Genomic DNA, 26,883 nt, shown 5'->3' on the forward strand with positions numbered 1-26,883 from the left:
TCCCAGCCCTCCCAGCAAGACTTTGGGAAAGTCACTTCATCTGTCTCCAAGGCATGGAAGTCGAAAAGCCCAGTCACCGTCAACTCCTCAAATGACTTGGACAGAGGGACAGGGGAGTGGTCAGGGTCGTCAGAGGAGTGTCAGGGACCTGGGGTCCCTCAAACGGAGAAGCCGAAGCAACTGCAAGGAGAGCTTTGTGCTCTCACCCCATTGTCTTCCTGTGCTGCTTCTCCTTCTTTCTCCCCTTCTCTCCCCGCTGCCCACCTTAGTAGCAGCAAAGTTTCCATCTCTTTCCGATCAGGGCTCCAGGAAAGCAGAACATCCCCCAGGTGACCTTTACTTCTGCTTACACTTGGCTCAGCGACTGCTTCGGGTTTGATACTGGGTTTGGGGACGCTGCGATGAATTGCACGGTGCCGGCACTGCTGGAAGGCCTTGTACCTCCCGTTCAGGGAGAAGAAGGGCGTGGGAGGATGGACCCCCTCCAGGCCAGCAGCTCCAACAGCTTGGTGGCAAACCTGCTCTGCGTGCATGGCCGCAGGCCCGTCCCCTTCCCAGGCTCTTCTGCCTGGGTCGCCTGGCACACCGTCCCCCAAAGTCCCTGCATACACAGCGCGAGGCTGAACCTCCTGCCACAGGTAGCCATGTATCCCTGGTCCTGTGTCATCCCCTGTTCCCAGGGGTGGGAAGTCTGTGGCTCCAGCACAGCCCATCTGTGGGCTCCCCAAGCCCAAGACCAAGGTCACCCCTGAACCTGTGGGAGCTGCTGTTTCTCCAGTGCTTCTCCCATGCGCAACAAACACACACCTTCCTTTGGCCCCGGGCTACAGGGCTGCAAAACCCCATGGAGCTTCAGAGCTTCCAGCTGGGATGCACACAGGGCTGAGCACCTCCTCCTCTGTGGCTCGAAGAGAAGACCTCGGCTTCATCGCTCTCCTCTGCTTCTCCTCCACCTCCTTCAGACACGCGTGCCAATGCAGCCTTCCAAAAGACCTGGTGTGGTCCTTCAGCAGGACCTGGGCACTGCCAGGCGCTCCTCTGTGCCAAAGCATACTCCGTGGGCTGCCTTCCTTGGTAGGACTGGCTCCGTGGCGCGCATCACGTTCTGCTGGGCGCCTCGTCCGCCCTCAGAAGCTGCAGGCTGTGGAGAATGCTGACAGCCCAGGCCATTTGCTCACATGCATTTCCATCATGCTGTCCTTCGCAGCCGCGTCACCCCAGCTTGGAGACATGGTGACAAGCTGCCCAGCCCGTTGTCACCACCTGCCTCCACACATGCAGAGGTGCTGTATGGTGCTTCCACAGCCACCACACTCTGCTGCCCACCGGCAGTGTCCCTGCTTTTGTCACCCGCTGTGACTAGACAATGACTGCAGCACTGCCTCGGTGAGAGCCGCTCTGACATTCCCAAGGAGGTGGTTGAGTCACCTTCCCTGGATGTGTTTAAAAAAAGGGTAGATGAGGTACTTAGGGATATGGGTTAGCACAGGACGGGAACGGTTGGACTTGATGATCTTGCAGGTCTTTTCCAACCTTGTGATTCTGTGAGTTTGTGACATCGCACGGGGGGCAGCCACGGATTGCAGCGTGGTGTGAGCAGGGACGTCGCTCTGTCCCAGTGCCAACAACTGGCACAAAGCCGTCTCATCAGAGGCGTTTCCCAGCCGTTCCAGGCCTCTGACGTGATTTCACGCAGAACTGCTGCCACTTGTCTTCCATAATGGTTCCTCTATTGTTCTTCTCGCTTCCCTGCTGTAATTCCAGCTCTGTCTTTGTAAGCATCGTGTGCCATGACCCAGGAATAAGCAGATAAATACAGAGCACGGGCTGATGGGTGAGTGACAGTAACCACATGTTACAGAAGAACATCTCTGATAGCTTCTGGCCAGCTTTCCAGCTGCTCTTAGCCAAGCCAGGCGTGCCCTGTCGAGGCACGGAGAAACTGCCCGCGCCAGCTCTGGCTGTACCCCTTGATCCCTTTTGGGGCCTGTGCTGATACAAGGGTATGGACAAGCTCCTCCAAGGGGACAAGAAAGCTGTTCCAACAGCTTTTGAGCAGCAAGCGAGTGGCATGTGACAAGGCCATGCTCTGGGTAACACACTGAAGTGTTTCTTCTGCAGCACAAGTGGAAGCCATGCAGCCCTTGGGATGGTTTTATTGGCTGTGGGTGTGGGATTTTTTGGCAGACAGTTGCAGGGAAGAGGGAAGGGGGTTCATGTTCCTGATGGCTTAGAGCACAGGTTCGGTTTAGCTTAGAGAAATCCATGATGCTGAGCATGACCAGCCTGGCAGCACGCACCAGCCTGTCTGCAACAGGACCACAGGAGAGGTGTGAGGGGTGTGCTGGGAGCTCTGAGGGATCTTGCTGGCTACTCAGCTGCAGCTTTCTTCCTTACACCCCAAGCTTTGGAAGGAAGAAATGTGTGCCCGTTGAAAAGCTAGACCTCAGCCAACCCTCCAGCCTTTGGCTTTGCTGGAGCAGCGAGCCCCCCACCTATCCAGCCCAGTCCTGATCCTATTTCTCTGGGAGGGGGGGCCTGGTCACCGCAGCACAAGGTGACAAGAGCACTGCGGAATTCCCAGGGCACAGGGTGAGTCCGTGAGCCGTGACACAGCTCCTCCACCTCTGAGCTGCGAGTTGACAAAGTTCCCTTTGCAGAGCTCTGGAGGTTTTGCCACCCAGCTGCCCTGGTAGGGAGCTTGTCCAGACTTTGACATCCCTGGAGCCGATCCCGCTGGGAGGGGACACGGCTGCCCTTGCGATGGAAGCTCTCCATGTTCTCCTGGTTTGAAAGAAAGAACGTGCGTAATTCTATTCAAACGAGTGTGAATTGCAGATTGGCCGCCATCAGCGGCCAGCAGCTTAACGAGAGGCTCTGATGGGTGGGAGGAGAGTCCTTCCCTCCGCCACCAACCATCCTGTTATTATCTTTCATGCTGGAGCTGACGCCAGAGACCCCGTTCCCAGAGGGGACCCACAGTGCCATGGGACTTTTCTTCCTCTGAGCGTGTTCCCATCCTGAGCTGTAGTGATCAGGTCTGCCCGTGGTGTTGGGAGCGCAGGGAGACAGGCAGGACTGTAAAAATCCCCCATGTTCTCCTTCAAGAACAGTTCCTGTTTTCTCTTCATGGTGTGTAACTCGGTGTAACTCAATAGTGTGTGTGTGTGTGTATATATATATATATATATACACACACATTCTCTCTGTGTTCTGTGTTAATGTGTACATACTGCGGTGACCACTTGTATCCCATGGGTTAGGCAGCTGATAAGGATGACAGAGTAAATTATTAAATTCTACATATTAAGAAGGTGCACGAACTAAGGCAGTTAATTAATTTTATTGTGATGAGAAACCTAAATTATTTTGAACCAGAGAGGTGGGACAGTTCGTGTCAGGTGCTGGGCTGTCCTGGTACACACAGAGAAGTGCTCAGACCCTTGGCAAACACAGCCCCACTTCTGGAAATTTTCCTGCTTCTGCCTTGAGGAAGGTCCCTGGAAATGAAGCTGTCGTGTTTCAGCACAGCTCCAAACTGGAGCCAGTCTCTTTTCAGTGGTCTGTGGAGGCAGGACAAGGGGCAATGGCTGCAAGTTGGAGCACAGGAAGTTCCACACCAACATGTGGAAGAACTTTTTCCCAGTGAGGGTGACAGAGCCCTGGGACAGGCTGCCCAGGGAGGTGGTGGAGTCTCCTTCTCTGGAGATATTCAAGACCCATCTGGACGCCTGTCTGTGCAATATGAGCTAGGGAGCTGCTTTGGCAGGGGGGGGTGGACTCGATGATCTCTGGAGGTCCCTTCCAATCCCTGTGATTCTATTCTATGATACAATCTATTCCAGTGGGATTGCGACAGCATCAGTTGTGACTGCGACATAATCATCCTCAATATTGTTTTAACGTCTTCAGGACAAAGTATTCCACTGGCCCAGATGTAATTTATCATCTGTTTGGCTGGCTCACTATGTAGCCCAGACTCATTAATCATACTCCGCAACTGAGTGAACAACTTCCAATTAACAGGACTATATATTGCCTCAACGTTACCCCCCTCTTCATGATACACAACAGGAAATGCAAAGGGATCACCCAGTTCACTCAACTTATTCCTGCTCCCAGACCACCTTTTGGCCCTTGTTTATCCCCCTTCATTTTCTGCGCTGCTTGGCTAACCTGCCTGTTCACATCTCCATGGTATGCCACAGTCTCACTCTCCAACTCATTTTCTTCACTTTCCAACAAAGAGTCGTCAGGGTTTCCCTCATCCTCATTCAGTGGTGGGGCAGAGGGTACTGGTGCCTCACAAGCCCCTGATGTTTTCAAGGGTTCAACTGTTACCAATAGCCCAGTTGGGGGGGTAGGTACATAATCACTTCCCAAGACCAGCTTCCCTGGCTTATCCCCTTGATTTTCTAAATGGGCAGACGCTACGGCTGCTACGTGTTTCTCTGCTTGATATTGCTTTAGACAGTTTATAACTGCTCGCCATGGCTTCATGAGTCTTTTTGCCTCTTTCTTATCATCTATTACCATGTTCCACAATTTATCCCCATAATCCCACCATTCTAATGCTTGAAACAATGTTCCCAAGTCCTTAAAAAGTCCTTGTTTCTGTCCATACGCTATCAACCCTCCTAATTCTTTTATAAGGTTAATTTCCTTTACTCCCCGCTTTTCTAAAAAGCATAATAGTAAGTTGAAGGCTACCTCGCTCTCCATGGAGGCCACAGAACCATGGCCTTGCTTCTCAAGCCATTCCTCAACACCACTGTACCACCTTCCATGCAGCTCTCTGCACCACAACCCGCCACCCCAGACCAGCATCCTAAAGCCGGACAGAGTCCGGCGGATTTGGTGGGATGCGTCCTCAGAGGCCCTGGATGTGCTCAGAGCCCCAGAGCTCAGCTGTACCCCAGCCTGAGCACTGCCAGCCAGCACCACCACTGCCCCACGGTGCCTCTGAGAACAAGGGGATCAGTGCACATGGCTGGGAAGGTGCAGGAGAGGCAAAGACAGGCAGGATGTGCCCTGCAACGCCCTGACCAGAGACAGTGTTGCTTTTACTTGTTCTTTCTTGGAGCAGCTTTAGGGTTGAGACTTCAGGTTTACCAAGCTTACAAGTTTCTCTGACTCCAGGGAAACCATGTTGGCTCTAGAAATGACAAAGTAGCACAGAATCCCAGGCTGGCTCAGATTAATACAGGTGAAAATGAAACACCTGAAATCAAGAGTGAAAACAGCTTTCTTAAACAGGAAATTGCAACCTCAAGATTTTAGGGTGGCTTTTTTTCTTTCCACTTGTGGTGTTTTGTTTGTGGGTTTGTAAATACCAGTGCTTTGGTTGTGTCCTGGGACTGAAGTTCCTGCTCCATCCAGTGGGAGCAATCCGTAACACTTTCTGGAGTGACACAAGCCCCAAATTACAGGGACATGGGTCACTTCAAGGTGAATTTGAGTCACCGATTCCTTAGGAAAGGTTTCTGGGAATGTAGTCATGCCAAGCCATCCCTCTTCCTGCCTCCAGAAACAAAAGCAGTGAGGTTAATCAGCAAGTTCCAGGGCGACCAAAGCACAAACACCTTCCACTGCAGCCAGAGTTAACGGAGTTCTTCCTAGAGAGCACATCCGTATCGTAAGGAAACGGGGCAGAGTGCACCCCAAAGGGACAGATTCCACAGCACCGTAGGTTTGTCTAGTAAAAAGCCCTGACAAGGCCAGAGAAGCCCAGAGCAAATTATTTAACTCATTTTTATTGAAATGTCAGACATTCAATCACTTGCTTTAATAAGTTTTTGGCCATTTCAACAAGGCCTCTTACAAAAAGGTTACGTTCCTCCTGAGATACACCACTCACCTACAGAGCAACTATCAAAGTACAGTCATCTTGCAGATACAGACACAGATCAATAGCAGTCGAGGTATTTAAATATAAACCCCTGTGTCGCTTGGAAGGCATTTGCTTGCAAACAGCTCATTAACAGCACAGCACGCCCAAGGGAAGACAGGAGACTCCTCACACACTGTGTACTCTCCGTACAGCCGCAGAGTTTGAAAGGACCGAGCTGTATATACACAGGAATGCTCTATTGGAGCCTTTGTACAATGCCTCCTAATGAAGACCAGGACAACGAAGCCTCCTTACGCTACTCCAGGCCTTCCTGGAGACAGGATCACACTCATGGACGTGACTGAATTAAATCCTCAGGGCATTTCAGCCCGAGCTGAATTAACAACAGTATCGATGTAGCTTAAAGCCCATAATTGTGCTTTGCATAAAGGATGACTAATTACAGCAATTAAATCATTCTGCAATTTGCAGGAGATGATGCACACTGCGCCTGCTCGCATCCTGACCAGCACTCAGCTTGGGATTTGCCCAGAGCTGTGCACAGCAGTCCTTAGCTGCAAGATGGGCAGGGACAGGACACACAGACGGCTTTCATCTGCTGCTGGCAGCTACCAGCAACACCTGTCCGGCTGAAGAGGGGAGGATGGTATAGCTGCAGGTGATGCGCTTAAAGGTCCAAATCTTTCCCAGCTTGAAGCTGTGGGAAAAGGAGATGCATCCCTGAAGCTAAAGGTAAAAGGAGCTGTGTCTTTCCGAAGCTGTGTCTCTCAAGAGCCAGCCTGGCAGCGAGAAAAGCAGCTCTGAAAACAGAAAATGCAAGAGGCCCAGTAAAGGCTGACATTTATTCAATGCTAATATCTAAATATGTACAGACACCACACGGTAACTCTTTTCTTGCCTGGAGGCAGACGTGCCTACCCACTGCCCACCTCAGTTCTTGTTCAGGCTGCATGGCAGCCCCAGGACCGGTTTGGTGCCCAGGGCCGGTGGGGAGTTCCACACCGCAGAGCTCGTGCGCTTGAAGTACCGGGGTTTGCTTTTGTAGAAGATGTCCTCCAGCTTGGGGCTGGCGATCGCCCCAAAGAGCTGGTCCACATTGGGGGGGTTGTAGTACTGCCGGATCACGGCTTGGCTAAGCTGATTCCCTGGAGAAAGAATAAATTGAGATTTTCAGTAACTCGGCTTTTTAAATCAAAACTCCCGCCTCAGCAACACACCCCCGATCTCCTCATCTCTGATCACATCAGGATCACAAAGGGGAGAAATTGTGTGGTACTTTCATGGCTCAGAGCACCCTGTGTCAGCCAGAAGTACACTCGGAGCCCTCGGAGGGCGAGTATCGCGTGCGCTGGGCTCTGCCCAGGAACCCGACAGGTTTTTAAAAGGCAAAGCTGGGAAGTGTACCAGAGTTTTGCTTAGCTCCTCTGGAGCAGGTAGAATGTGAAGAGATGGAACCGAGCATTTCAGACCCACAACAGTCTGAACCTGGACTGCAACACCTGGCACCCCTCTGATTTTAAGCCAGATCCACATCAGGCAGACTCAAGGCCAGAGCACTAGCTCATAATTATTCCCTTCACATCAGCAAAACGCTGTTAGGGCAGTTTAAAAACAAGCACAAGGCCTCAAGAAAATCCCCAAGGGGCAGAGAAGCCCTGGACTCGGCAGTCCAGCCACGCTGCTCAAGATGAGTACTTCTAACTACAGCGTGCAAGCAGGAGGAACTGGGCAAAATCTTACAACTGGGTCTTAATACTTGGTGCCGCAAAGTAGGGCTCACTGAGGAGCAGAACCTCAGGACAGAAACCAGCCTGCTGACACATACCAGTGGCCCAGGCAGGGACGGGCTTGCGAGGCTGGCTTTCATCGTCAGTGGAGTCATCGCTGTTCAGATCCAGGCCATAGTTGTTTGGATTTACTGTGGTGGGCTTTGGATCTTTCGGGGCCTGTGGAGTCATCTGGTACGAGTTGCAGGGGGGTGAATTCTAGAAAAGATATTCCATGGGGTTTAGATGCAGAGGAGCATGTTGGCTACACCACCTCAATGTCCCACCTCAACGTCCCACCTCCTGCTCTACCACTCCACTGCAAACCCCAGAGGTGGGCAGTTCAGAAGCTTTGATGCAAGATCTTGACCCAAGCTCTAAAACGTTGACCCAATTATGACTTCGTGTTGCCTTTTCCTGTTTAATGAGGCTGCTTAATTTGGCTGTGTCTGACACAAAGAAGCCAGCACTGGATGCATCAAATCCAGGCAGTTCCATTCAATTCAAGCGAGGCTTAAAGGGAGTGGTTGTGTCCTCAAAGCTGAGGAACCTGCTTTCAGTACTCTGCAGCCAAACTTCTGGACTTAGCAATACGAAACTGATTACCACTGCATGGAGAACGCACACAACTCAGCTCAGGACAAGCTGTATTGTGCTGCTCACAGGAACAGCATGCCTGAGAAACGAAAAAGAAACTTAAAACCACTGATGACATCACCCATGAAGCATTTCTAGAAGCAGAGTGAGTTCTTTGTCCCTGTAAGGGGCTGCAGTCACGGCTCCGTGCCCATGAACGGTAACCCGTACTGCACTGGCTTGTGCCTAACGGCACAGGGCTTCCAAGGAGAAAAGGACCCGTTCCTCTGTTTTCCATGTCGAAGAGGCACAGTGACCTGCGGGTGGACCCAAAAGCCGTGCTGTTCCGCAGGCTGTGCTGCCATCCCGTGGCTGCTTCCGACTTGGAATTTAAATAACACTGTTTCCCCACCTCTCCTGCCTGCGAGGCTCGGAGGCGTTAAGAGAGGAGCTTAGAAAGGTCAAGGCAACTTTAACTGCCAGTGCCTCACCCCGAGAAGGAAACCCTGACAAGCACCCGTTGCTTTCTGTCCCTCCTCCTCACTCCCCAAAAGTCACTTAAATCCTCGAGGCCACCAGAAGTCACCTGCAGGTAGCCAGGAAAAAACAAGTTTAGAGAATGCCTTCAGTGCTGAAAGGGAAGGGTAAAAGCACCCGCTGCAACTGAAGCCAAAGGTCCCCAACCACATCCCCAGGTGGCACAGAATTACCTCTTTCTTTCCCAGGCGCAGTGTTTGGGCTGTATCATTAGCTTCTTGTTCTCTCGGCAGTGCCTTCGGTTCTTCCTCCTTCATCTTCACCTCTATCAGCTTCTGCTCCTGCTGGCAAGCCCACACCACAGATTAATTTTATGAACTAAGCAACGCTGTTACTCCAGGGATCCATCCTTTCAGTATGTAAAAGCAATATCTGAGCATCTAATCTCGAGTCCCTTGTCGCTCGCGATGCCGAGGAGCACTCTGAGCACAGAGCGGGCAGCGGGCAAACACACCGCCGCGGCTTGAGATTCCCCCACAAAGCACCACAAGCAAACTGCCCTTCCTGCAGTGACCTCACGCTTCGAAAACCCCTCTGACTTTCTCTTTAGGATACAAACATCAGAAACCAGGTGACCATCTGCAGGTGGAAAAGCCCATGCTACCGCTCTTCACCTCTCTTCAGACTGATAAAATGTCAGACTGATAAACAGCCTACTTTGTAGGCCAAGTCATCCCGCTGCACAGGAACCATCCCACACCAACCCCAGCTGCTTTAGTCAAGTAAAATTAATTGCCAAGGCATCAAGAGTTCCCTCCTCAACACCACAAGCTGAGACGCCTGCTTAGTTAACCTGCGCTGGCATGAGGCTGCGGAAAATAACCTGATGGAGTTGGACAGCCTGTGCTTGTGGTTCTGCTGAAGGTGGCACACACAGAAAATTGAGATGTTCCTTCTGAAAAGCCTGGGATTAATGCTTATCTGATCTCAAGAGAGGTAGAGATGACAGGGAGAAAAGCTGAAAATCTCACTTCAATTCGGGGTGTGCATTACCTGTCATGGAATCCCAGAATCTCCTGAGCTGGAAGGAACCCGTAAGGCCCATGGAGTCCAACCCCCGGCTCCACACAGCCCAGCCCAGTCAGAGCTGGCACTGAGGGCATCGTCCAGGCACTTCTTGCCCTCAGCCCAGCTCAGGGCTGCGACCCCTTCCCTGGGGAGCCTGTGCCACTACCTGACCCCCTTCTTAGTACAGAATCTCTTCCTGACATCCAGCCTAAACCTACCCTGGTGCAGCTTCACGCTGTTCCCTCGGGTTCTATCCCTGGTCCCCAAAGAGAGGAGAGAGATCGGTGCTGCCCTTTGCTCCCCTCAGCAGAAACCCACGGACCACCACGAGGTTTCCCTTCAGCCTCCTCTTTTCCAGTCTGGACAACTCCAGGGCCTTCAGCCTCTCCTCGTAAACCTTTCCCCTCCAGACCCTTCCCCATCCTCACTGCTTTCCTGTGGACAGTCTTCAGTAGTTTTGAGTCCCCCTTGTACTGTGGCGCCCAAAACTGGCCCCAGGACTCGAGGTGAGGCTGCCCCAGCACAGGACAGAGTGGGACAATCCCCTCCCTGGGCCGGCTGGCCATGCCAGGCAGGATGCAGCCCAGGACACAATTGGCAAACTGTCCTTTCTTCCTGCGCTGCTGCCATCTCAAGTGAGCAGGCATACCTTCCAAAATGGACAGGGCACAGTACAAGCACCCCTGGGTGGCTCGACTTGCTCATCAGGGCTCTCAGCATCACAGCCCAGCTGCTCCCAACAGTAACAGTTACTGGAGTCAGAACCACACAGCTCGACCCACCTACAAAAAAAAGAGTACTTACTTCTTTCTTCTCCACCTCCTTCTGGAGCCGTTCTTTAGCAGCCAACGCTTCCTTCTGCAGGCGAGCAGCCCTCTCCCGCTCTTCACGCAGCCTGAGAACCAAAGCCACAGACCACAACTCTCAAACTGGGGCTACTCTCTACCTAGGGGTTCCCTCCTGTCCAGTCCCTGCTGCAAAGCCCTTTTCCTCACAGCTTTTCAAAGCACACCCCACCGTCCTTCCCACATTGAGCCCAGAACTACTACTCTGCAGCGCAGCACCCGTGATGGTCCAGAGTTGTGCTGACAGCACAAAGTAGCTCTTCACCACCTGGGCCCTTCACTGGTGCCCTCTGCTCCCATTCCTTTCCAAAGTCCCACCACAGACTTTAGTACATAAATAGGTATTATCTTACTTCTCCGCCTGGATCCTCTCCTCTTCCTTCTTCCTCTCCAGCTCTCTCTCAGCAGCCAGCTGTTTCTCCCTCTCCGCGGCCAGCTGTTTCTCCCTCTCCTTTTCTGCCTGTCTCTGCTCAGCAATCTTCCTGGCACGTTCCTGCTCTTCTTCCTTCTTTTTCTTCATTAGCTCTCTGTGCCGACGTTCCTCCTCCTCCTGAAAAATCCCAACGAGGCAATTACCTTACCTTGTACAGGAACCAGCTCCAGAGAAAAGGAGCAGGAACACCTTACTTGACCCAAGCCTCTAGCACCTTTTCCTGGCACAGCAGGGAAACAACTCAGGGCTAAAGTCCCGTATGCTTCATCTCTCCAGCAGTTTGGGAGATACCCTTTCCCCACCATGCCCTGGATTGCTGAGAGATGGGTTTAACTGAGAGATTTTAAGGTGGTTTGTAAGGATCTGCCCGGAACTGCGGAAGAAACGTGGTCACAAACACCACTCTCAGCTCAGGGCATACTGTGAGAGGAAGGACTGCGATGCGGTGAGCTCTAAGGACAAAGCCCCCCCCCCCCCCCCTCTCTCTCTCTCTGCCACGCTAATTTTCACTCATATACTGGATTCCCTGCTGACAAAGGCCACGGCAGATTGCAGCCGTTCTAACTACACATGGGGCAACAGGATGGGCTCCAGCACAGACCTGCTGCAGCATTCTTTGTTTCCTGGCCTCCTCTTCTTGCCTGCGTCGGGCCTGTGCTTCTTCCATTTTCCTGGCAGCTGCTTGCTTTTTCATCTTCTCTTCTGCCAACCTTTCTTCCCGCACCTACGACACACAGACAGAGCTCGCTGAACACCCCAGCCTCAGATCGGACAGTTCTCTCTGCACCACTCCCACCCCCTTCCTTTTGTGCCCCGCTTTATTTTTAAAGGGTAATACTTAGGGAAACGACCTTCTTTTGCATCTCCACAGGAAAGGCAGATTCTATTCTGGTGTTTACATGCCTAACGCTACGGAAGCCATCCGAATATATTCGCAGAACCATGAAATAAGACAAGCAGATGGAGATAACTGAAGCAGGCAAATGACTGCTGTGGCCGTGTGCGCAAATCGCCTGCAAGTCTCAGACACAAGACAGGGGCTGGAGGAACTAAGTTTATTTTCACCTCTTCATCTATTAAGTCAGATGGTCGAAGAACTTCCAAGTAAAATTGAGCCTCAGGGCCATTAGGCTGGCTCTGTCTACATGAGGTTCTTCTCTGCCTAACAGAGCCTTAATAAAGCCCATTTAGATTTCATAGTTCTGTAATATACGAGGCTTCATCTGCCATTTGCTGTAACTAAGAAAAGGCAGTCGCTCAGAAGCACTGAGTTTCTGGAAAGTTCTTTATTCAACCATTATCCTGTTCGCTCTCTAGATTTCGAGCAGGCTCAGTTCCTCCCTTCCTGGAAGGCACACTCACGTGGCATCATCTACCTCAACCGGTTATTTACCCTGCCAAATAAACTCTCTAGGTGCCCTGGGCCTTACCTTCTCAGTCTTCTCATCGATCAGAGCCATCTTCTGCTCAATACGCCTTTTCCTCTCCACCTCCAGTTGCTCTGCCCGCTGACGAGCTTGCACTGCTTTGCGCAGGCGCTCCTCGTTTTTCCTATAGGACACAGGACAACTCCATCATTGCAGTCCAGCCAGAGGAGCTCCTTGCAACTCAGACACAAGAAAAACAGCTCTAGGGCAGCACAGAAATCTCACGAACCAACACACTGCTCGCTCAAACACTGGAGGTATCTTTAAGCTCCCTCTGAGACAGACTTGGGCCAAGAAGCTGAAACAGCAGTCAGCTGGGATAGTTAACGTTCTATGTGCGCTCTAGAGAGATACTATGAGAACAACTACTGTGTGCAGCACCAGAGCAAGCCAATGACAACTTCTGCCGCACGTATGGACTCTTAACAAGAGAAAAGACCTAAATATGGGGACCCACAGGCACAGAGAAGGCAGGGAGCATATACTCACAGCCTCCCCTCTTCTCGTCGCCGCCTCTTTTCTTCCTCCAGTTTTTGTTTTCTCAGCTGCTCGGCTTCTTGCTTTTTTCTCAGCATCTCTAGCTTCTGTCTCTCCTTTTCCTGAAGCAGATTGAAAGGCAGTTATACCCACCTACCAGAGCTTCTTTCCACCTCCACTTGCTCAGGTTAAGGGCCCAGAGGTAACACTAAGGAACCGCAGCCGGAACAAAGGGAGGGTAACAACCCTGAAACAGAGCTTGGGTAGCCTGTGATGTGGTCATGGATGTTTGGGAACAGACGTGATGGAAAACAAGGCACTGGTGGCAATCTTAGAGAAGGAAGAGAAGAAGCTGGGAAGTTGAAACAGAAGCATCAGCTCCTGCAGCTCAGGCAGCTTCTGCAGAGAGAGCAGACAGACACCACAGTGATCCATGCCGGTTAAGAACCGCCGAAGCAGCAGTGGAAAAGCTTGGCAACAATACTGACTTCCCGCAGTGAGCGTGGGGGACAGATGGTGCTCTAGGAAACACCTTGCTTGCTTCCACTCAGAGCTCCCACTGGTGCCTTTGCTTCCCACAAAGCTTTCTCTATCTCCTGGTAAACCAGCACCATTTAGGCAGGGTGCTTGCAGCTTGTTTCACGCGCACGCTCAGCCCCATATGGCATCCAGACAGAAACATGGGGCATTTTTCCCATTTTGTTCTCAACAGCGCAGCTAACTCCGCCTCGGCATGCTGTCAGTTACAAGAGGAATCCACCAACCATCGCTACAGCCACGGCAAACAGATGAAGATAGATTAATTTAATGCCAGGTTTGTTACTGCAGGCACCTAATTATGACAGGCCTGGTCTTCATACAGACCCGTTGATAAGCACGGTGAAATAGGCACGTGATTCGCAGTGTGGAGCCAAGCATAAGGTAACGGTTGGTGTTATTAGTACCTAACCTAGCTAATTTAAAGCTAATGATTATACATTTTTGTCTAGTGCTATTTAATTAATTTTGGTCCCACATGGAAAAAGCCCCGAGGGGAAGTTGCCCGCACTGGAATGAAGCCTAAAGTGTAATGTTCTGTGAACTGAGAGCAGCAAAGGATGCGCTGGCCAGAGGGCTCCTCTCACCCAGTCACCTCCTCTGCCCACACAGAGAGTGCCATCCGCAGGAGCACCAGCAAGACTGAGCTCAAATCCTTCGCTCCGTCTGCCGGAGTACAGCACGGCTCTGCACAGCACCATCCTGACAGCATAAGCAGGGGTTGCCAGGCAAAAGCCAGAGGCAGGAAAACCAGTTTCTTGGGTAGAATGCCCTCCTCAACTCTTCCACAACTGAAAACAAGCCCTAGAACTAACTTATGTTGCAGGAAAGTTGCCGGGTACTAAGTACCACGCTCGCCATCGAGACGCATCCATGGAAGCTGCACCCTTGTCCTTGCCCGACACCGTCAGAGCCTATTCCAGTGCAGAGACCAGTGATGGGCAACACACAATTCGATATGAATTAAGGTGAATCCACTTATTGAGCGAAATCACACAGATTATATAAATTTGTTACTGCAAATGTGGCAAGCTAAATTGGTTACACACACTGTTCACACCACACTGATGGGTTAGAAATTATAACGGGTTCTGATAAGCATATCTTATAGCTAAACATTGTTAGTTTACCTTTGATGTCTAAAACTATCTGCACGCCTGCTGTTTTGACCATTTATTATGGATGGTTCGTGACATGCTCACTTACTCCCAAATAGCTTCCCACAGCTCCTTCTTGGTTTAGGGCAATTTGTACCCCTGTCTTCAAGGCCACCATGTTTCAAGAATGTGATTACCAAAGACCTTTCAGCATGAGTAACTTCCCTGTCTCACAGGAACGTGAGTATATTGTCAAGGCCTATGCTGTCTGTGAGGAGAGTCAGGCTGCTGGCAGGCCCATTGCCTTCCCCGACATTCCAGAACAGGAACCCCAATGGAAACTTACTCTTCCTTGGCCACAGGCTTGAATCCGAATTAAATACCAAATTTAAATGTAGGATCAGGGAAGAGTGAGGGCAGTGAAGCAGGTAGTATTCCTGCTGGAAGGGCAGCCCACGTAATTAAATGATCATGATTTGTGACCAAACTGTCTTTCCTGTGTAAGCTGAACAGGGAAAAAACAACTCCCTTTGGAAATCCGCAACTGGATCTTTTCAAATCCCATCCACCCAAACAACTGCTCTGCTGAGGGTACAGGAGCTTCCCCTGCCATGCTGTAAACCTCACTGAGGTATCACAACCAGCAAAGGTGTGCTCTTTGTCTTTGCTGGTTGCAACAGCGATGCTCCATTGATATTGATGCCTGTTAGATTTGGATGCTGGCACGCCTGCCTCGCATACCCAGCGGTCTCCTACTCAGGACAGCTGTGTGTCACTCCCTGCTCCAAAGGTCTGAAAAAGCCTCCCAACATTGGAAGTTTGGATTTAAGAGGCATTTGCTCAGATCTCACTCCTTAGAAAAGTCCTGGGGAAGAGACTTTGGATACACAGGCTTCAGATACCTATACACCTCGACGCAAGTGTCATAGAATCCCAGAATCTCCTGAGCTGGCAGGGACCTGTAAGGACCATCAAGTCCAACTGCTGGCACTACATATAAACAGCCCAGTCAGAGCATGGCACTGAGGGCATTGTCCAGATGCTTCTTGCCCTCAGCCCAGCTCGGGGTTGTGACCCTTTCCCTGGGGAGCCTGTGCCAGTGCCTGACCCCCCCCCCGCAGCACAGAACCTCTTCCTAACACCCAACCTAAACCTCCCTGGCACAGCTTCACGCCGTTCCCTCAGGTTTTCAAAATCCCCTTAATTTTCCCTTCCCAGCAGTTACTTGCTCACACCACAGGGGAATGCTGCAGGAACAGAGCTTAAGACTCTAAACTGGAGTTCTCTGGGAAGCCGACTGACAGATTTTTATGCAGTTTGTGACAGTGTAAGCAGACAGCTTAGCGTTACTTCTTAGTTCCACAAGGCTTGAAAAGTTTTTCACATCGGCATTTTAACTTCAACACTAATCAGACAATCACATACAGGCTCACCTTACCTTGGGATCAGACCGGAGAGGAGTGTTGTACTTGATGAAAGATCTTATTACTCCATTTCTCCCCACAGAGCTCGGTGTCATTAGGAGCTGGTTCTTCTGCACAGTGTGCAAAAATGTTTTGAATGGACGTACAACCTGTGAGAGGAATGACAAAGCCAACCCTCAGGAGCCTGAGTAAGGAGCAGGTCTTGATGAAGTGCATCGGGGTTAAGAGGATCTTACTTTGCTGGCTGGAAGGGTCGGGGATGGGGTTTTTCTTCTTGGAGGAGAAAGCCCTCCATCTTCTGCTTGCTGATGGTCATAGCACTCATCCACAGCTCTTTTGTAACTTGGCTTTCTCCTGTGAGAAAAATACAGCCCAGCATAGATGGCAAATCCTCCTGACTGAATCAAAGTCAGGTTTAAAAAAGGTCATAAGACTATCCCAGCTTAGAAGGTGTTCTGTTGTGGATACACAAGCAGATACACAATAAAAAACTTCTAATGAAGTTAGAAATTAAACCCTCTTTTCAAAGAGGCAGAAAATCACAGAATTGTTGGGGTTGGAAGGGACCTCCAGAGCGCATCGAGTCCAACCCCCCTGCCAAAGCAGGTTCCCTAGGACAGGTCACACAGGTCAGTGTCCAGACAGGCCAAGAACATCTCCAGAGAAGGAGACTCCACACTCCCCTGGGGAGCCTGTCCCAGGGCTCCATCACCCTCACTGAGAAGAAGTTCTTCTGCATGGAGAAGTGTGGAACTTCCTGTGCTCCAGCTTGAGGCCATCACCCCTTGTTCTGTCCCCACAGACCACTGAGAAGAGGCTGGCCATTCCCCTCTGCCTCCCACACTTGAGATATTGATAAACATCAGATCAGATCCCCTCTCAGGCTTCTTTTCTCCAGGCTAAACAGCCCCTGGTCACTCAGCCTTTCGTCCTAGGGGAGATACTCCAGGCCTTTAATCATCTTCATAGTCCTCCACTGGACTCTTCCCAGGAGATCCCTGTCTTTTTTATACCAAGGAGCCCAGAACTGGACACAATACTTCGGGTGCAGCATGACCAGGGCAGAGTAGAGAGAGAAAACTTCTTGCAAAAATTTCATAGTCAGAAAACACTGAAGCCATTTAACAAAGTTTCAGTCTTGGATCTCAGAGACACCTTCCAACCCAAAGGATCCTAAAACAATACCTGGCACTCTGCGGAGGTTCCTGGGCCTCCCACTTCCCATTTAAGTTGTGTTCTGAAAGAAAACAAAGTTACAGGTAGTTATAGCACAGAAAAATCCCCCCCAACACAGCTTTGAAAACAGATGACATTTAGCAGCTCATCAAATGGCAACCCCCCCGCCCCCCCAAAACCCACCATGAACTACGTATGGCAGGACTGTCCTTGCTTTCAGCAAGCAACCGCCCCGCGCCGTTCAAACCCAGAAACACAAAATAAAGCCATCTGTGGTACGCCACGAGTGCTGACACTGTGTCCTGCAGATACAGAGCACTGCTCATCTCCAAAACAGGGGCTCAACTGGGCCTCCCAGCAAACACACAGCCCTTCATCTTCCCATCCATGGTCTTCCCAGGGTGGAAAACAACTCCAGTACAGAATTTCCTAACAGCTAGTCTTCCAAGACAAATCCTCACTCAACAAAGATTAGATTAGTCTTTCAAACTGAGCTCTCAAATTAACTGGCTGATCTTTCGATCTTCCAGTCAGCCTCCCAACAACAGGGTGACAACAGGGCTGATAAAAACACTCTGGAAGCTACCGTTGGCGCTGGTCTCCTGTGGCTGCTCGTTTCCATTCGTGGTTGGAGAGTGAAGCGACATTTGGGGACTTTGGGGATTCTGTAGGAAAAGCAAACGGGTTTCAGCACAACTGTCAGGCGGAAACAGCCAAGTACCAGTTCAAGTGGTGACATCCTTCTGACAAACACACTGCCTGCAATATTGCCACAGCACACGAAACCCCACGGAGAGCGTCAAGTATGGGTGCTAGGACCCAGGGTCAAGCCCTAACCTCCAGCTGTGAAAAATACCTTGGACACCAGCTTAATAAATTCTTTGAAGTCGTATCATCACTAGAAGCATGGACCTTAACAAAACACCAGCATCTGCAGGGAGGGATTGACCACTTCAGCTGAACAAACTCATAAACTATTAAGCAGAAAAGCATTTCAGGTTGGAAATCAGTTTCAGCTTGCCAGACTTCTGGCAGAGTCAGACAGTGCTTGTTTGCCTTAGCAGTGATGACTGGACAAACACGGAGACAGCAAAGACAAAGAGCTCATTTCCTTGTTGTATCTGTTATGAATGTGGTTTGCATCACTATTTGCCACGCTGCTGCAAAACTCTGCCCTGACAACGGCTTGATTGCAAGAGCCACTCCCCACACCGTGTAGGCTGGCAGACACAAAAGGCTGGGGAAGAGCAGAAGAAAGAAGTATGGGTACTTTATCCTCCCCAAATGCTTCTCTAGAGTCTTCTCCTAAGGGCAGGTGAAGGAAACACCTTGTAGCCCATCATAAGGACACGGATCTAATTAATCCGACCACAGGCCTGAGAGGAATCTGCCCTATAAGTAGCAGCACATGTACAGGTACTGACTTCGTAGGCTGCTACACACAAAGGTGTTTTCTGGTTCGAGGAGGCTGCTGAGTCACTGCACTGTCACGCTGCTCACAGCCCTGCCTCCTGCAGAAACCAAACCACAGTTGGTTTGCCAACAAAACTGCCGCTAGACAGACAGAGAGGGTACAGTAACCTGGTGACTTAGGGCAAGGCTGCAAGGCCCTACTCTCAGCAGCAGTACGGAGATAAAAGCAGGGAATCAAGGACAGAGAAAACGCACTATGCAGACCAGACTGGATTTATGAATTCATTGATTGGGGCACGGAAACAAAACCTGCAAGTCCTCCAGTCACAGATCTGCAGAGCACTCTGTCCATTTTCCTCTTCTCTTCATTTTCCCTCAAAGCTTTCCTACAACTGAAACTCATGTGAGCCAAAACCCTGAGCTTACGTGACCTTCTGCAGAGCCAGCAACAAGCACAGCATAAAAGCCTGTCCTCACTTACAGAGGCGCTTAAGGCCACAGCAAGCTCTGCGCCATTAATTCAGTCTTTGCTTATTGAAAATTATTCTGGACATGAATCCTGGGGTTTCTTCCCCAGGAGGGCAGCGAGCAGCAGGGAGGGATATGTTTTGACTTGAACGATATTCACAAATTTCTGCAGCTGTCTTAAGACAAACTGACAAGCTCTGAGACATCTGCAGGACTAACAGAAAGGTCAAAAGCAGCTTTAAAAATATGGAAACAGTAACAGTGTACAAATTCTGGCCAGCTGAAAAAAACCTCCCCTGAATTATACAGAGGGTTTTTTACCTGCACAGAATCAGGACTGAATTTCCATAGAAGCAATTTCCAGCGAGAGAAGCTGGGAAGCAGGACTCTGCTCACGATCCCAAAGTCAGCACCCTGCACCCAGTGCGTGTCAGCACCCCACTGACCTTCAAGTATCTTTACGCAAAGTGGCAGAGCAAGTGTTGTTTTCTAGTCAAAGCCAGCCTTGGCTTTGAAAGTGTCTGAGATTTTAACACCAGACTGACAGAACATCACTCCTTGTGTCCAAAATAAGCCTTGGGTCACACGTGCTCATTTTCCAAATCAAACCTGACTGGGTTTTGTTTTGCTGAGTTTGGAACATCGTGACTAAAACAGGCTTGACAATTCCAGGTTCTCTCTAGCCTGTGTATGGGAACAAAGGTATGGATGGGCTCATGCTCATAGGCAAGCTGAGCATTTGATGCTGCTCTAGTTGTTCTGCAGCAGGACAGCCAAGTCCAGCAAACCATGGCCAGAGCTCCCCAAGTCCCCACTAACAAATGAGAGGTGTGTTCAACGTATTTAGCTCACAAGCCCGCACAAATAGAAATCATTTTAATCCCTGCTCAACTCTTACCAGCTTGGAGGGGGTACAAGGTCCAGGAGTAGGTCTAGAGAAAAAAACAAGAAAAAGCACAGTGGTGTTTAGTAACATTAAGGAACATTGTTCTCTGCAAGCTGGGCGTTTTATACCAAGAATGCACTATAAAAACATCCTCCAAGCAGGATATTCAGCATAAATATCTTAAAGTAGTCTCACCCGGGTACGACAACTGCTTCTTCATCCTCCTGTGCCTCTCCAGAGCTGGAGACTGCAGGAAAAGAAAAAACATTGCAGAGCTGTAACATGTCGGTGCAGGTCGAGACTTGGTGGGCTTGGGTCACCACCTGCGGTCCCAACGCATGCCGCCACGAGTCAGGGCAGCTGGGCGTACCCAAACAGCCCCAAGAAAATGCTCCCTGCAATTTTAATAGAGGAAAACAGACACTTTCAAATACAGATGAGCTCAAAGTGCTACTTGATGCGTGTACATTAAGAGGGGCTGGGCTCAGGCTCATTTCACGGGGCCACATCCAGGTATCAGCAGTTGTCAAAGGCAGAATTATTTACAGCCCGAGCGCTGTGTCTGCTACGCGTTCCGGCTGGCTCCATGGCTCTTAAGTACCAGCACAGGCAGAAACTGATGTTAATTATTAAGAAGACACTGCAGCTTCAGCCCAAGCAGAGTACACAAGGGCAGCCTTTGCATGCACAACAGATGTATGCTCTGCAGGCAGCTAACATGCTTTGGGCTTCCAGGCATTAGCGAGCTCAACTGGAGCTGCCTGAACCCCCTTCATTTTCTCTCCTTACACCCAGAAATTTGGACTAGGCAGAAGAACAGTCAAGTAGCACACAGGGAAGAAATAAATCCTTCCTCAAACCTGCCAGGTGATCCAGAGAATACAGACCAGCCACAGAAACTGGGTAGATAAAGCTACTTCGGTGCCTCTTCAGAGTTACAGGTGAGAAGACTCCCTACACTCTCATATTTTAACCCTCAACACTGTGCTTAAACTGACAGAGTGCTCCATGCTACAACCTGTAACCAGCTTAAACTGACAGAGTGCTCCATGCTACACCCTGTAACCAGCACCGCAAATGCCGTACTGGGTACTGTGGTGCTCTGGTTCTGCAAAAACATTCAACTAGAACAGAGAAACTGATACAGAAAAAAAAAAAATAATACTACAGTGCTTGTCCAAGAATATCCTTCTGCAGCAAAAATAGGAGGATAACTCAAGAAAAGCCAGTTTTACACAGCACAAATCCCACACAGCTAGAACGCTGCAGAGAAGTGCTCTGCAGTAGTGTTATTTTCACTGTACTAGTTCTCCTGTCAAATACACAAGCACGCTGTGTGGAAGAGCCAACCTCTCCTCAACATTAAATTGTGGGAAAGAAGAGGTTCTTCCTGTGTCCCCCTGCATTTCGAGAGCCGTTTATTAGCACACTGTTAACTGGCTGCTTCTTCCCCTCAGCTTGAAAACATAGTGAGGTTACTGCCCATCACTGCGTTCTCCTGCACCAAATCCAACATTTACATTCTGAACATTTAAATCATTTTGTTCTTTCCAAAAACATGCCTCTCTCGTGAACTGCAAAGCCTTGGAAGACTTAAATTTACAGAGCTGAGCTTCAAAATTCCCTCCTCGAGAGAGGCGCCACAACTAGCAGCCAGATTCTGTCTCACAAGCAGTGAGCTAGTGATAGTTACCTCGTTTCTGGTAAACACACAAGTCTGAACGCCCATAATCCCCTCGAAGCAGCAACAAACCCCATTCACCAGCTTCCTCCTCAGCTTTGCAAGCTGCAACTGCAGAAATTTGGAAGATCATAGAATCACTGAGGTTGGCAAAGACCTCCAAAACCGTCTACTCCAGCCGTCCCCCTACCACCTATATCACTCACTAAACCACATCCCTAAGCACCTCATCCAAGCTTTCATTGAACACCCCAAGGGATGGTGACTCCACACCTCCCTGGGCAACCTGCTCTGATCCCCAACCACTCTGAGAAGAAATTTCTTCTGATTTCTAACCTGAACCTCCCCTGGAGCAGCTTGCAGCCATTGCCTTTTGTCCTGTCGCTACTTATCTGTGAGAAGAGGCTGAGCCCCAGCTCACCACAACATCCTTTCAGGGAGCTGGAGAAAGCAAGGTCTCCCCTCAGCCTCCTCTTCTCCAAACTAAACAGTCCCAGGTCCCTCAGATGCTCTTTATCAGACTTGTGTTCCTGAACCTTCACCAGCCTCATCCATCACCATTCTCTGGATGTGCCACAGGGCCTTGATGTCTTTCTCATAGTGAGGGGCCCAAACCTGAACGCAGTACTCAAGGTGTGGCCTCACCAGAGCCGAGTGCAGGGGGATGATCACCTCCCTGGTTTGAAGATATCAAGGCTGTTGCCCCAGCTGAATCCGTACAGCACAAACTGCCAGACAGCTCTGTCACCTGGGTTTCTCCACTCACTGAGGTGTCTAGAAAGGCAGTTAGCACATCCCTGCTTACCCACAGCTTGTCTAAGTCTAGGAAGAGTGGCTTGCTGCCCCCAAAGCGAAGAGCTGACCCCCCAACAGTGATCCCCTTCAGCAGCAAAAAGCAGCAGACCAACCAGACGAGCTGGAAAGGCGCAAAGCAAACTCACGCAGCGACATTCCAACTTACCATCCGTGCAACTGGAGGAGGCAGACGGTTTCCGAGCTGCCTTCCTCTTGGTCGCTGACCTGGTGACAGATTTCCGGATCATGCTTTCCCTCTTGCCAGCTAGAGAGTACTTCTCTGCCAAGGAGGTTCTGCGCATTACAGGAGTTTTACCCATCAGGCTCCTGCGCACGGAGCGACGGCTCAGCCTAGAGCCCGTGGGAGTCCCTGGGATATCCCCTACCTGCAGGGAAGGCTTCTTATCAGACCCCTCTTGTACCTGAGGGGAGTCATCTACCTCCCCCAGCCAGGACTCTTTATTTAAAATGATGGTAGCATTAGCTGCCCTTGCTGCCTTCAGCTCAGGCGAAGCCTTCTTTTCTTCTTCTCCCGCCTCATTCACCTCGGGAGTACAAAGGACCAGCAGCTCGGAGGATGCAGGTGCAGGCACAGGCGACTGTTTGGCAGCCTTGCTTTCCTTGGGAGAGCCATCACCTGAGCTCAAGGCGGTGGTCACAGAGGGCTTCTCCACCAGTTGATCTGCACTCTTCTGGAGGCAAAGCTCAGTGCTGATGCAATTGCTGACATCGAGCACCACTGAGAGAACCTCCCTTTCTGCTTGCTGGGCGGGAAGGGGGTCAGGAAGGGGCTCAGAGCTTTTAGCGGATGCTGCAATCTGGGATCTTGTCTGGGATCTCGTCACACGTTGATGTGTTGAGACTTGTTTGGCCCCAGCCCTGGCAGGTTCCAGGTTTTCTTTATTTCGGATTGGTTGAGAGCACCGCACGGAGGACACCAGCTTGAGACCACTGTTCCTCCGCCGAGATAACCTAACAATCAGAACCGTGCGTTAGCCTGGCCCGGGGCTCAGGAACGGTCTAGAACCGCTACCAGAACTGGGTCCCCAGAAGCGGGTCCCCGGCCGAAAACGCCGTAAGCGGAAACGGCCCAGGCGGAGCTTCAACGCGAGGGGGAAGGAGGAAATTATCGAGGATTTTGTCCGCGCCCCGATCCCCTGTCTCGCTACCGGTACCGCCGCCTCGGTACTTCCCCCCGGCCGACCCGTCCCGTCCCGCCCCGCCCCCTCCCAGGCGGGGCTGCCCGGGCCCTTTCACGGGAGCGCCCCGCGGGGCCTACCTCCTCCTGCCCAGCTCCCGGCTCTCCTCCTGCAGGGCGGACAAGCGTTTCCTCCGCTGCCGGTTCTTCTGCGACGGCGTCTTGGGCATCAGCTCCGGCTCGTCCCTGTAGTGGCTGCGAGGGGACGGGGGGAGGCGGGGGGGGGGAGGGGGGTATCAGCGCGGGGAACGGCGGCCACGGCCCGGTGCGGGCTGGGGGCGGGGGGGGGGTTGCGGAACGGTACCTGCTGAACATCCTGGCCGCCTCCTCGCGGATCTCCTCCAGCCACACCAGGTCGATGTCGTCCACCTGCTGCAGGAACTCGGCCAGCCGGCGGTTACACACCGCCGGCAGCTGCGCCAGGTCCGCCGCCGCCATCATCGCTGCAGCTGCCCCTGCCCCAGGCCCAGCCAACCGCCCGCGCGCGCGCGACACCCCCCCCGCCCCCCGACCCCGCCTCCCGCCTGGAATTCAAACCTAGCTCCCGCCTTCCGCCCCGCCGACGCCACGGCCGCGCCAGCCTATCGCCGCCGCCGCCGCCCCACGGCCCGCCTCCCCCATTGGCTGCCGGCCCACACGCGCACGCTCAAAATCGGCGGCCTATCCCTCCTGCGGCCTCTTGCGGCCAGGGAGGCCTCGGCTTGGAAGGCGGGACTTGAGGGAGCAGGCAAATAGGCTGCGGGGCTTTAATGGCGGAGGCGGGATAGACGCGGGCAGCGGCCGGTAGAAGGCCCTGTCTTGGGCGGGGGGGTGGAGCGCGCTGTGATTGGTGGGGGTACGGGCTGTCCTGGGGCGCTGCGGGCGCGCTGGCCGGGCGGTGGCGCAGTCGGTCGAGGTTCCGTGGCCTGGTGTGGCGGGGTGGGGGTGGAGAGGGGGCGCAGGGCGGGCCAGGGCGTCCCCAGGGTGCAGCGTCGAGGGCCGACCTGCTCTCCCGCCCCCTCCGAGGCGCGAAGCGGGCCCGGCCGTGCGTCCCCGGGCGCCGGCCAGCCTTTGCCTCTCCTGTCTGTGTTCCAGGCAGAGCCATGGCGGAGGCTGACGGTCCCAGGCGGCTGTTGGAGGTGTGCGGGCAGAGGCTCTCCCGCTTCCTCCACGACGCCGAGCACAAGCACTTGGCCTGGCTGCGGGAGGCTGAGGAGCAGGGCATGAGGATGCTGGATAGGTAGGGACTACCCGCGGGGCGCCTCCCCGCCCTCGCTCCCCCCACCCGGAGCTGGCCGGTGGCTGGGCCAGCACCGGGATAAGGCCTAGCAGGCCTCAGCTTTCACTGCTGAGCTCGCTGGTGCATCTCCCCAGCTTGTTTCTCAGCCAGCTCTGGATGAGTGGCCCTTTATTGCGGCTGGTGTTGCCTTAGGCAGTGTGGGGAGGGAACCTCTTGGGTTTTTTGCCTTTGTCTGCCCTACAGCAGCTTTGGGGCTGAACCCAAACTAATGCCCAAGACGCCATCGCAGAGGAGACGTCCCAAGAAAAGGCAGTCTTCCTGCCTGAGAGATGAAAACAAGGAGCCAAACAGGAGGAGGTAGGTGAGTCAGTTTGCTCTGGCTCTGCAGGCCATTCAAGGCTGAAACAAAATAGTAACTGTTTCCATGTACACAAAAACATGAAACTGCCATCTAATCCCTGAGACTGTGTCAAGATTGACCAGTGTTTTGATTCTGGTGACAGTGCAAGATAGAAGTGGCTGGCTTCCTTCACTTTTTTTTTTTCTTTCTGGTTAGAAGCAACAATAAATGATCTTATTTCCTTGTCTGTTTGGATTTGTTTTCCATTCAGTTTGGTTTTGTTTCAGCACGGTTTTTTGACTCGAGGGTGCTAGTGGTGTTCAGTCCCTAAACCTTTGTGCTGGTGTCTGAGACAAGCAACAGAACCAGCATGTTGATGGTCGTCTTTTGAACTGGAGAGCAGAAAGGCTCAGAGGGATTAGTGGTGAAACTGGGGTGAATTTCTAAGTGAGGGATTGCATACTTGAGAATTTTAAAACTAGCCTGGAGTAGAGCACAGTCACCTGCAGACGGATGCCCAGGTGGGATGGCATAGGGTGTGATGTAATTGCACATGTGGTCAGGGATGGCTGTGGTGCTGATTAACTTCCTCTGTGCCACTGCTTGGTACCTGCTCTTGTCCTGTGGTTGTTGGTGGGGCTGTTAAAATAACCTTGTCACTGGGTGTGCCACAGTGCACTGGTGGTGCGTTGAGGCGCTTAAACTTTGATAACCACAGTGAAAAGCCCACAGGAGCCGGGCAGGAAGAGTTAGAACTAAGTGACTGCCAGAAACCAGACATGGAGGATGGAGAGAACAGCAAGAATAGTAAGGGAGCATGGGAAGTTCACATGTGTGTGGTGAAGGAGGGCAGGAGAAGAAAATGTTGCCGATTTAAGCGGGGGGAGCTCTTCAGACATCCAGTTAGTTCTCAGGTAGCAGCTGGATTGCTCCCCTGAAGGCAAGGCTTGAGTGTGTTTTTCCTCATTTAAACTTCTTTCTGAGAAAGACTGGCTGATGCAGAAAACTGCCCAGGCGGATGATTATTCATCAACAGGAAGCTCATGCTGCTGTTGAGCACCTTGTGCTCCATCCTGCACTGTCAGGCCATGGTTGTTTCCCTCACTCCCTTTTTTCTAGGGTGTGTTTTCAAATGTTTCTCAGTGTGCTGTTAGTTACACACTTCCTAGTTAATAGACCCTTGTTAATTCTAGAGAAAAGTCCCTTCTCTTGCTAGTGGTTGAAAATTAAGAGGCCAGAGAGTGTCAGCCTAGCTCTCTGGCAGCAGGACGTCCTCTGTTTGCTCCTGCTCCAGCACCAGTGGCTGTAGAACCATGTTCTTAGACCATGGTGTGTTTTCTTAGCTGCCTTTTCCAGCTGCTGTGTGCTTCCATGTTAGCTCCCCACTCCATATTTGTCTCCAACCTCCCTCCTTCACCTGGCTACCTCTGGGTCAATTTGCCTTTCTCTGGGCGACCAAAGTTGTCCTTCAGTTTTGGGATTTGCCTGCCTGACCTCTGTGCCTTGCTGCTCAAGTGCTGGGCTTCATCCTCCTGTGGCAAGTTACCTGATGGAGCGAAGAGGATTTCGCTGCCGGTTCCTCGAGGCTCTGTGCAGTCTCTTGGGGTTTCAGTGAAGCAGCAAGAGCTTGAGGTGGTTACCGTGCCTGAGAACTACTTTTTTTCCCCCCCTCTTAAATAACAGTAGCCCAAAGAACTTGTGAGTCCCTACTGTACAAGTATTTTTTTTG

General features: G+C 51.6%; 1 protein-coding gene across 1 annotated transcript; it reads right to left on the bottom strand.

Moving 5' to 3' along the window:
- Window positions 1–6,723: 6,723 nt before the first annotated feature.
- Window positions 6,724–24,036, bottom strand: INCENP (inner centromere protein; the record flags this gene model as incomplete). Its single annotated transcript, XM_084263078.1, has 17 exons — window positions 6,724–6,996; window positions 7,677–7,836; window positions 8,904–9,014; window positions 10,543–10,633; window positions 10,937–11,133; window positions 11,618–11,740; window positions 12,447–12,567; window positions 12,933–13,042; window positions 15,993–16,127; window positions 16,215–16,332; window positions 17,164–17,215; window positions 17,741–17,819; window positions 19,934–19,967; window positions 20,117–20,168; window positions 22,564–23,369; window positions 23,677–23,790; window positions 23,900–24,036. 17 exons carry the CDS (start codon window positions 24,034–24,036, stop codon window positions 6,782–6,784), a joined length of 2,655 nt encoding a protein of 884 aa, XP_084119204.1. The 3' UTR covers window positions 6,724–6,781.
- Window positions 24,037–26,883: the final 2,847 nt, after the last annotated feature.

This window comes from Gallinula chloropus (assembly GCF_964237585.1).
Source record: "Gallinula chloropus genome assembly, chromosome: 4".
NCBI classification, from domain to species: Eukaryota; Metazoa; Chordata; class Aves; order Gruiformes; family Rallidae; genus Gallinula; species Gallinula chloropus.